This window comes from Lampris incognitus, chromosome 9 (assembly GCF_029633865.1).
Source record: "Lampris incognitus isolate fLamInc1 chromosome 9, fLamInc1.hap2, whole genome shotgun sequence".
Lineage (NCBI taxonomy): Eukaryota > Metazoa > Chordata > Actinopteri > Lampriformes > Lampridae > Lampris > Lampris incognitus.
This window is the reverse complement of record NC_079219.1, coordinates 43,215,864-43,227,765: the sequence shown is the minus strand read 5'-3', so window position 1 is coordinate 43,227,765 and position 11,902 is coordinate 43,215,864. Positions and strand designations below refer to the sequence as shown.

General features: G+C 44.4%; 1 protein-coding gene across 1 annotated transcript in view; it reads left to right on the top strand.

Annotated features, from left to right (window-relative positions):
• The first annotated feature begins 2,607 nt into the window (after positions 1-2,607).
• fbl (fibrillarin) overlaps positions 2,608-11,902 on the top strand; it is a 29,861-nt gene continuing 20,566 nt past the window's right edge. The window contains exons 1-3 of the mRNA XM_056286203.1: positions 2,608-2,683; positions 11,140-11,265; positions 11,556-11,681. Of these exons, the coding sequence (XP_056142178.1) occupies positions 2,674-2,683; positions 11,140-11,265; positions 11,556-11,681 (262 nt within the window). The 5' untranslated portion in view covers positions 2,608-2,673. The remainder of the gene's footprint in view (positions 2,684-11,139; positions 11,266-11,555; positions 11,682-11,902) is intronic.

Sequence of the window (11,902 nt, the reverse complement as noted above, 5' to 3'; positions counted from 1 at the left end):
CACAGCAGTACGACATGTTGCTTCCAGCAGGGTTTTCAACGAAGTAAGAAGGGGGCGTGGCTAAGTTCCCACCACTTGTTTTTTTTAAATCCAAGATGGCCGCGGCGTGAAATGGGCGTATTGGCTGTGTCTGCGGGTGGGAAGCTGGATGTGGGTATGTGTCATGGTCGATGCACTAGCGCCTCCTCTGGTCGGTCAGGGCATCTGTTCAGGGGGGCTGGGGGGAATAGCGTGATCCTCCCTCGTGCTACGTCCCCTTGGTGAAACTCCTCACTGTGAGGTGAAAAGCAGCAGCTGGCGACTCCACATGTATTGGAGGAGGCATGTGGTAGTCTGCAGCCCTCCCCGGATCGGCAGAGTGGGTGGAACAGCGACCGGGATGGCTTGGAAGAGTGGGGTAACTGGCCGAGTACAATTAAAAAAAAAAAAAAGGTCCTAGAAAGAATTCTGCTGGATAGACTGCATGAGTTTATCAACTCCACGGATAATCAGTTTAGCTTTAAAGCTAAACATGACACTGATTTATGTATATATGCCTTAAAGGAAATGATCAACAAATACAGAGGCCAAAACTCATCAGTTCTTACGTGTTTTATTAATGTTTCTAAAGCTTTTGATCGTGTTAATATAGAAAGTTGTTTGTTAAATTGAGTCAAAGAGGGATGCCTAAATACATTGTGAGAGTCATGGTTTATTGTTATGCCCACCAGACTATGCAAGTAAAATGGGTTAATAACGTTTCAGCCCCATTTCTATATTAATGATTTGTCTAAGCAGTCGTAAGCCTGTAACACTGGGTGCATGATTGGTAATACCTTGGTGAACCATGTATATGCCGATGACCTTGTCATCCTTAGTCTCTGTAGCGCTGGTCTCCAGCAGCTTCTTGATATATGTTCTGTGTATGGTGTGGAGCATGATATCAAATACAATACTAGGAAGTGTGTGCCCATGATCTGCAGAACCAAAGAGGTCAATCATCTAAAATTTCCTGATTTTAAATTGTCTGATAATATTCTTGGGGTATGTAATAAGGTGAAATATGTTGGACATATTTTTTCTGAACAAATGACAGACTATATTTCTAGGCAATGCCCCATGATGTATGCACAAGCAAACATTCACTTCGTCTGTGTTCAGTTAGTGTGAAGATGTCTCTGTTCAGAGCATATTGTACACCACTTTATACTGCACACCTGTGGTCAAACTATAAAAAAGCAAGCTTACAGGGGCTTCGAGTAGCTTATAATGATGCTATGTGAATACTACTAAAAAGACCTAGATGGTGTAGTGCAAGTGAAATGTTTGTGGATGCAGGTGTCAGTACCTTTCAGGCTCTTCTAAGAAAGCTCATGTATACATTTATTTGCCGGCCCAGTGTCTCAGATAATGTAATCATCAAGGGTTTAACTAATATAAGATTCAGTGCCACACACTACCAATCCCGGCAGTGGGACCACTGGTGTAGCTCCATCTTATAAGACACTGATTTGTTCCATTTATGTTATTTTATTGTGTTTACTCTGTGTATTGTCTGGGGTTTGTCTTTTACCTATTTGTCTTTGTTTGTTATGGACCCTGAGTCTGCAATAAAGTTTTGAATTGAGTTGAAAATAATAATAATGGATTACATTTATATAGCACTTTATCTACATACCAAAAGCACTTCACTGACACAATTCATTGATATGCAGGGTTTATTAGCTCAGTGTTTAGCTGTTTATACATATCATAGATGGGTTGCTTCACCAAAACTTTTGGTCAGCAGCCACCACTGGTGCCAGCACATGTCAGGATAGATGGGATAGTGTGGATGGCAAAACAAGCTCTTAAACAGGAGAGGGTGGAGATGCAGGCAGAAATCAACAAGTCAGAAGCCCAAATCACAGAAAGTTGAATCAGTTCATCTGGACACAATGTTTATTGAGATAAATGTTTCATCACTCATCTAAGTGACCTCCTCAGTCTCAACTGATTGCAGGTATCCCCACCCTTATAAGCAACACAGTGGCATAATATGGAAGCCAAAACTTTTACATGAAAAATGTGATGATGAGGTAACAGAAGAGATGAGAAAAAGAGATCATTGGAAGGAATCTTTTCTATATTCAAAAGATTGTTGGACCTGGGATAACAAGAAGGAGAGGCAGAAGAGAAGATGTCATAGGCTATGCATTGGACACAGTGGTTTATACTCAACGCTATGCTTAATAGGGAACCATAATACAGGGGAATGTTGCAGGTGTCAGGCGAGTAAGACAGCACAGCATGTACTGTTGCAGTGTAATCAACACCAGAGGGACAGGGAGAGGATGAAGGAAAGTTTGACAGAAAAGAGGATTCAGCAAGTTAACATGCAGAGTATTATATAGGTGGAATCAGGGAAAGAAGGGCAACACTTTTTACTTTTTGAGGGAAACAAGGGTGCTCTGTAGAATCTAAGGTGTGTCTTTTTTTCCGAGTAGCTTTGTTTCAGAGCTTTAGCTCGCACTCCAGCTCAGTAGATGGCGGTCATGTAATATATCGTTCGATGTCAGCTTCCTCAATAAGAGGAAGAAGAACGACGACGCCGGGCCACATGGGTAGCGCGTGCGCTCAGTGTACAAATAACAGCGGAAACGGCTGGGGGTGCAACGTTTGTAAGCCAAGACACGGGAATTAATATTATTCAGCATGAGACCAGGTAATTGCTTTTAAACTTACTTCTTTGTTATTAAAATGTTTGAAGCGTAGTTGTACAATTGTGTTTTTCATAAGATTGAAAGTTTGTTTTAACAGATTGCTCGTCTATGCGATCAACAGTAAGCGTGAGCTTGTAAGACCAGACGCGTGCGGAGACATGGGTTGCATATCATTTTCATGATAATGTTAGGAACAACCTTCACCAGCTTCTTGAGGTTCAGAAACAATTATTTTAGTAAGCATATGTGACATTACAGCGCACGTCACCCCAGCAAATGGGCACGTGGTAGCCAGTTTATTTAGGCCATGGTTTTACCTTTTAAAAGGCTCAAGCTTTCGTCACCGAGATTAAGCTAAGGTTACAATACAAGTCGTTTTTTAGTCATGTTGGCGCTATTTGCCTCAGTTTATTTTAATCCAACTAAGTAAATTTAAGCTTTAATCGTTATAATGTTTCGTATTTATAGCGTGCTTCCTTAGAAGACGTGTATGCTAGATTGGTAGGCGCGATGCCGGTTCCTACAAATTAATCTTGTCTTGTTTACGGGTGGCTGCGACTTACAGTCTAAAGTAACAAAAAAACCCAACTTTAAGAATTAAAATCATAATACATTCTAAAATCCATTCTACAGAGGAACATGGCGCAGTCTCGCTCGCTTAGCTTGATTTGAGTGCTGCTCTGTAACTTCATTGCTGCCCCTAGTGGTCGGGGTTATGCTGCACCAATAATGACGGAGGTGAACAGTGCTGCAAACAGTGCGCAGGAAGTGGTTTGAATTAGTAAAGATTTCATCTGTGTAACACTTCTGACAGATACTGCTAAATTACGAGTTTCTACACAAAAATCAGCAGAGAGAGAGGCGAAAAGATTTTGAAGAAAGTCTCATCACTGACTAGTTTACAGACAACGAAGATCTCTCACCAGCAATATCATTTTATGTACAATTTTCCAGTTATGGATGTATCACTAATCCATAATATTCTCCTCTCATCCATGGGCTCTTAGCAGCGAACAATGGACACGATTTCTGACCGTTTTCTCGTGGGTCGATACTAATAGTCGACCCAGCATCGGATGCCTGAGTCTGTCCTACATCAGTTTGAATGACTGCTTGGAATATATCGTCCCCATTCCCCTGGCATCGACCCAAAGCAGGCCAGAATATCCTGTTTTTGTGATGATGACAGTTGTTTATATTTTTCTGTCAGCTTTTTTTTTTGCTGTAGGCCTCTTAGCTATATTTAAACAATTATGATTAACGAGAACAAACAAACAGAATAAATAGTACAACATTTATTAAAAATGTGTTAAACCATTGTGATTGTCACATTTTTTTTTAAAACGTAGGGTCTAGAGGCTTAAATTATGATAAACCCTACTAAACACTGATGCAGTGATGTTTCCCAGAGGCAATTCAATATTTGAGGGCCCACACAATTATATACATTGGAATCTATACACTATATACGTTAAAGGTTTTTATCCTTCATTTAGCTACTTTGTCTGCACCGGTTTTCATTTGCATATCATGTGACAAAAAATTCACAAAAACGTACTGCCGTTTTTATTTGAGTAAAGAATCCTGTATTTTCTCTTTCTGGAAAACGCATCAAATTCAGTTATGTCTCTGTAAACGTGTGTGCAAGGCATCAAGAAAAAGTGTTCACTAGTAATTTGATTTGAATTTCCCCACCCCTCCCTCACCATATAAAATGTAAATGTGTGCAGCTGTCCACAATCCGCATTATGGGACGCAGTTGTATCTTGGCTGTTAACATCCAAAAAAACCCTTTCCTTTCTCAAAAACTCTGGCTATGAAAACAACGGTTGTCGTTCATTCACTATGAGCAGGGAGGCATTTGTGAAAATTGTTGCCTGTGCGACAGTTTTCACAAATTTCATGCCTCTTTACAAACCCCAATTCCAATGAAGTTGGGATGTTGTGTAAAACGTAAATAAAAACAGAATACAATGATCTGCAAATCCTTTTCGACCCATATTCAATTGAATACAGTACAAAGACAAGATATTTAATGTTCAAACTGATAAGCTTTATTGTTTTTTTGCTAATATTCACTCATTTTGAATTTGATGCCTGCAACACATTCCAAAAAAGCTGGGACAGGGGCATGTTTACCACTGTGTTACATCACCTTTCCTTTTAACAAGACTCAATAAGCGTTTGGGAACTGAGGACACTAATTGTTGAAGTTTTGTAGGTGGAATTCTTTCCCATTCTTGCTTGATGTACGACTTCAGTTGCTCAACAGTCCGGGGTCTCCATTGTCGTATTTTGCGCTTCATAATGCGCCACACATTTTCAATGGGAGACAGGTCTGGACTGCAGGCAGACCAGTCTAGTACCCGCACGCACTCTTTTACTACGAAGCCACGCTGTTGTAACACGTGCAGAATGGGGCTTGGTATTGTCTTGCTGAAATAAGCAGGGACGTCCCTGAAAAAGACGTCGCTTGGATGGCAGCATATGTTGCTCCAAAACCTGTATGTACCTTTCAGCATTAATGGTGCCTTCACAGATGTGTAAGTTACCCATGATGCCATGGGCACTAACACACCCCCATACCATCACAGATGCTGGCTTTTGAACTTTGCGCTGATAACAATCTGGATGGTCCTTTTCCTCTTTAGCCCGAAGGACACGACGTCCATGATTTCCAAAAACAATTTGAAATGTGGACTCGTCAGACCACAGCACACTTTTCCACTTAGCGTCAGTCCATCTCACATGAGCTCAGGCCCAGAGAAGCCGGCAGCGTTTCTGGGTGTTGTTGATATATGGCTTTCCCTTTGCATGGTAGAGTTTTAACTTGCACTTGTAGATGTAGCGATGAACTGTGTTAACTGACAATGGTTTTCCCAAGTGTTCCTGAGCCCACGTGGTAATATCCTTTACGTAATGATGTCGGTTTTTAATGCAGTGCCGTCTGAGGGATCAAAGGTCACAGGCATTCAATGTTGGTTTTCGGCCTTGCCGCTTACGTGCAGAGATTTCTCCGGATTCTCTGAATCTGTTGATGATATTATGGACTGTAGATGATGAAATCCCTAAATTCCTTGCAATTGTACGTTGAGCAACGTTGTTCTTAAACTGTTGGACTATTTGCTTACGCAGTTGTTCACAAAGTGGTGAACCTTGCCCCATCCTTGCTTGTGAACAACTGAGCCTTTCGGGGATGCTCCTTTTATACCCAATCATGACACTCACCTGTTTCCAATTAACCTGTTCACCTGTGTAATGTTCCAAACAGGTGTTTTTTGAGCATTCCTCAACTTTTCCAGCCTTTTGTTGCACCTGTCCCAGCTTTTTTGGAATGTGTTGCAGGCATCAAATTCAAAATGAGTGAATATTTGCAAAAAACAATAACATTTATCAGTTTGAACATTAAATATCTTGTCTTTGTAATGTATTCAATTGAATATAGGTTGAAAAGGATTTGCAAATCATTGTATTCTGTTTTTATTCACGTTTTATACAACGTCCCAACTTCATTGGAATTGGGGTTTGTAGTATGGAATGCTTTACGAACTACGTACCAGTCATGATAAGCTTTGTGAGATTTTTATTCTCTGAAGGCAGTGGTCGACCCATCAGCGTACATGGTAGAATGTCAGTCAAATAGACTGCCCCCCCATTATTAAGTCCCACCCCATTGCAGATGTTTATGTTCTAAATGCTGGTTCATGTTCTTTTAAGTACCTAATATTCAATTAATGGCACTCAATCTTTCCTCTATTGTTTCATTCAAGTGCTTTATTTTCGCTGACCGTGCGCCAGCCTCTTCTTTTTCTTAAAGCCTTTCTCTTCGGGCCTTTCCATTAGATCCTGACCGATAAATCAGCGTGCTGATGTTATCAGCCGATCTGAGCCAATTGCAGATAAATCGGTATCAGCGTTTATAATGACAACCCATTAAGTCCAGATGCAACATTCGTGTGTATAACTTTTAAGATCGGGTGCGATGTGCGTGCTTCTCCCTTTAGAGCTGGATATGACGTGAGCGTTTTAGATGATGTTGTAGTGACCTATTTGCACGTTAGATATTCACCATGTGGGTCAGAGACGGTCCCTTTAAGAAAGTGGGCAGGGGTTAGCGAGGGGTATTGTGGGTAGACACGAGGCTGAGGTTTTTAGCATTAGCAACTGCTGACAAAAAGTTTGTTGGAGGAAATAAACGACCCCATGGCTGTGTGGTCAAAAGTAGAAGTGGTCTCATCTCCTTTCTTACATCCTCCACATTGGTTACCCCGACATGAGCCATGGAGAATGAAGCTACCAGTGCAGTGGCAGTGACTAACGCCGTTTCGCTCAAACTGCCCGACTTCTGGGAAATGGCCGCGACAGCATGGTTCGCTCACATCGAAGCCCAGTTCACGATTAGGAACATCACCGTGGATGAGACCAGGTACCACTACGTTGTGGCAGCACTCAGAACATCTACGGCGTCACGGCTATTGGGCCTGCTGCAAGCCCTGCCGCCCGTGGATAAGTACGGTATGATGAAGAGACAGTTGCTACAGGCTTTTGAGCTAGTAGAGATGAAGCGGGCGGACTGGTTGTTTTTGCTGCAAGGCTTGGGAGACGGCAAGCCATTGGATTTCACCACTGACATCCGGCACGTTGCCGGCAAGGACACCTTCGTCGCCGACTGCCTCTCCTGGGCGATGTTGGGGGCCATCCACTTGGGACTCAACTATGCAGCCATGGCTGCAGACCAGGCTGCTGACACAGAAGTGCAGGCCTACCGGACTGCTGACACCGGGCTGCAGTTGAAGGATGCCGGGGCTTCTCTGCGACATCTCCACAGGTCAGCCCTGGCCCATGGTGCCCACAGGCTGGCGGCGACAGGTTTTCGACACCATCCATGGCTTTTCATACCCAGGCGTGAAAGCGTCAACGAAGTTGGTGGGGGCCAAGTTCGTGCGGCATGGCCTCAGGAAGGACGTCAAGGACTGGGCAGGCACCTGCGTGGCGTGTCAGCACTCCAAGGTTTACCGCCACACCAAGGCACCCCTGGCGCTGTTCCCAGTGCCTGGAAGGCATTTCGACCATGTCAATGTGGACCTAGTAGGACCCCTTCCCTCCTGTGGTTTCACTCATCTCCTTACCATGGTGGACAGGACCACTAGGTGGCCAGGAGCTATTCCGTTGTTAACCACCACATCTGCTGAGGTGGCCGGGGCATTCGTCGGGTCCTGGGTAGCCCGGTTTGGCTCGCCATCCAACCTCACTTTTGACCGGGGCCCACAGTTCACATCCAACCTCTGGACTGCAGTCGCTGAAAGCCTAGGGTTGAAGCTGCACTGCACCACGGCGTCCACCCGAAGGGCAGTGGTTTATGTGAGCGGTTTCATCGTTCTATGAAGGCCGGTCTTTGGGCCAGCCTCACAGACAGTAGCTGGGTCGACCGGCTCCCATGGGTCATGCTTGGTCTGCGAACTGCCCCTAAGGAAGACCTCCAGTCCTCGTCGGCTAAGCTGGTTTATGGCCAGCCACTGAGGGTCTCGGGGGAATTTCTCCCAGATGGCGCGGCGCTTGGTCTGCTGCCCGCCAACGGGCTGTGTTCCAGGACGCTGCCAGCGTTTTCACTCCAGTCCCAACTTCACGACATGGTCACCCTCAGTCTTACATCCCCAAGGACCTGTAGTCGGCCGGGTACATCTTCATCTGGTATGGCACCCACTGTACCCCCCTGCGGCCCCCCTACGATGGCCCCTTCCTTGTCCTGGCGGCGGGGGCTAAGAACTTTGTTTGCGGATGTCGGTGGTAAGCAGGAGTGGGTTTCGTTGGACCGGCTCACCTGGACTTGGACAGGCAGGTTCAACTGGACCAGCCCCCTCGGCGTGGACGCCCCCCTGCTCCTACACCCATCCAAAGGAGCCATTTTGGTCACATTATTTGTCCCCCGCCATGTTGATTTTTTTCCTTTTTGTCATGGTGAATTCTGGGGGGGCGTGTGTAGTGACCTACTTGCAGGTTAGATATTTATCATGCGGGCCACAGATGGTCCCTTTAAGACAGTGGGCGGGGGTTAGCAAGGGGTATTGTGGGTAGACACGAGGCTGAGGTTTTTAGTACTAGGAACTGTTGACAAAAAGTTTGTTGGAGGAAATAAACGACCCCACGGCTGTGTGGTCAAAAGGAGAAGTGGTCTCGTGTCATTTCTTACATCTTCCACAATGTCATCATTTTCAGGACATGTTTCTAAAGTTGTGCTTCAGACAGTAACAATGGCTGACAAGCTTAGTCAGTACATCCAAGTCTCCTTGTCTTTCTTCCTCTGTCCAGATGACATACCAAGTACCTTCCTATCTGTCTCACTCACCATTTCTGCAGTAATTGCCCAGCCATCTGGCAAGTCTTCACTACCACCCAGTGCCTGTCTTAGCTCCTCCCTGAACTCCACACAACAGTCTTCCTTCCTTCAGCTTCCACCATTTAATCCTTGGCTCTGCCTTCACTGTCTTCTTTTTGATCTCCAAAATCATCCTACAGACCACCATCCGATGCTGCCTACCTGCGTCCTCAACTGTCACCACCTTGCAGTCCACCTTGCGGATATAGTCCACCTGTGTGCACCATCTTCCGCTCTTACACGTCACCCTGTTTTCTTCCCTCTTTTTGAAATGTGTATTCACCACAACCATTCCATCCTTGTTGCAAAATCCACCACCATCTGTCCTTCCACATTCTTCTCCTTGACACCATACCTACCCATCACCTCCTCATCACCTCCGTTTCCTTCACCAACATGCCCATTGAAGTCCACTCCAATCACCATACTCTCCTCCTTGGATGCACTCTCCACCACACACTGCCCATCTCACACCCAACTTGCAGGGCATCTGCACTGACAACAATCATCATCACATCCTCGATTTCCAACCTCATACACCAATCAGCCAAAACAGTGAAACCGACAGCCTAATATTGTGTAGGGCCCTCTCATGCCCCAAAACAGCTCTGACCTGTCAAGGCATGGACTCCACAAGACATCTGAAGGTGTCCTCTGGTATCTGGCACCAAAGAGGTTAGCCGCAGATCCTATATGTCATGTAATTTGCAAGGTGGGGTCTCCATGGATTGGACTTGTTTTTTCAGTGCATCCCACAGAAGCTCGCTCCGGTTGAGATTTGGAGATTTTGGAGGCCAGAGCAACACCTTGAAATCTGTCATGTTCCTCAAACCATACCTGAACAATTTTTGCAGTGTGGCAGGGCACATTATCCCACTGAAAGAGGTCACTACCATCAGGGAATACCGTTTCCATGAAGGGGTGTACCTGGTCTGCCACATTGTTTAGATAGGTGGTATGTGTCAAAGTAACAGACACATGAAAGCCAGCAGAATATTGCCTGGAGCATCACACTGCCTCCGCCAGCATGCGTTCTTCCCATAGTGCATCGTGGTGCCATTTTTTTCCCCAGGTAAATGAAGCACACGCACCCGGCCGCCCACATGATATAAGAAAATAACATGATTCGTCATACCAGGCCACCTTCTTTCATTGCTCCATGGTCCAGTTCTGATGCTCACATGCCCATTGTCAGCACTTTAGGTGGTGGACAGGGGTCAGTATGGGCACTCTGACCGGTCTGCGGCTACGCAGCATGCTGTGATGCACTGTGTTCTAACACTTGTTTATCAAAGCCAGCATTAACTTTTTCTGCAGTTTGAGCTACAATAGCTCTTTGATAAGATTGGACCAGACTGGCTAGCCTTCTCTCCCCACACACGTCAGGTATACGCATGTATCCTAAACTAGAGTGTTGATGGCCATTAAAAAACTAGTTAAAGGTTACACCCATATTTGCGCATGAAACTGGTCGTTGGTTTCGGTCGTTATACAACTATCACCATTTTACAATGCTGTGATTGCAATCCCTAATGCTCTGTGAATAGTACACATGGCCTTTGAAACTCGAGTTAAAAGTCACACCCATATTTGCATATGAAACTTTGTTGGTTTCGGTCATTAGGCACTGTATAGTTTATAGATTGAAGAGATCACTTAGTTGAGTGATGAAACGTGTCTGTCAATAAACGTTGTGTTCAGATGAACTGATTCAACCTTCTTTGAGCAGAATCAAAAGGTTATGAAGCAAAAGCTAGCCGCTATCTTTGAATCTTTATTGGACCTGCTACTGATTCAGTGTTTTGCTATGGTTACATAGCAAAATTGTGCCCAGTGTATGAACCTAGAACAGTGATTAATCTTGGGGACATTTTTTTTTATATAAATAATTCATTAACTACATAAAACTTAAGAGCCCAGTTTTCTAAAGCAAACTTTTTGACATTTTCATCTGATCTTTTTTGGATTTTGAAAACTGTCCATTTTGAATTACCTTACGTATCGAATTACCTTCTTGCGTCTATTGTCTGAATCCATCGTAGTGTTTACATTTTGAAATGGTCGTGTTTGTATCTGCTACAGGTTTCAGTCCTCGTGGGGACCGTGGTGGAGGTCGAGGAAGAGGAGGCTTTCGTGGTGGGCGAGGTGGAGGAGCTGGGAGAGGCTTTGGGGATCGTGGAGAGAGGGGGGGTTTTAGAGGTGGAAGAGGTAAGAATTAAATTTATGACAAAATGAAATGCATTTTGACATCTCCTGTTTAGTCTTAACAATTTCTTCTTTTTTTTTTTTTATTTGATGAAAAATGATTTAGCCTGACCAGTGGTTAATGCAACCTGAAGTCTAGATAATAGACTTTATGTTCATTTTCAACTGACAATTGCCAAATATTTCAACGGTCCACATTTTTACATATTGTTAGATATGAATTGGTTACAGGTGTGCAAATTGACATCTTGAAACATAACATCTTTGAACATTCCAAACATCTGTTTTTGCAGGTGGCGGTTTCCAATCACCAGGGAGAGGGGGTGGCAGGGGCACCCCAAGGGGTAGAGGAGGAAGGGGTGGGAGAGGTGGCTTTGGTGGAGGGAGGAAAGTCTTGGTGGAGCCACACAGACATGAAGGTAATTTACTGAATGTGCCAGTGTTGTGTCGTTAGATGGATTTGGGTCTTTTAAACTGCTCTTTGGTATGAACAAAGGGAACAAGAGTCATACTGAGTGAGAACTGTTCTTTTTTTTTATTGTTAGTGACTGTTCCCCAAAGAATGGCAGCAGAATAATAGATGTCAGTGTGCGGTTGTGTGGTGTGCAGAGCCCATTCCGATTCCATTTTGTTTTGCAAA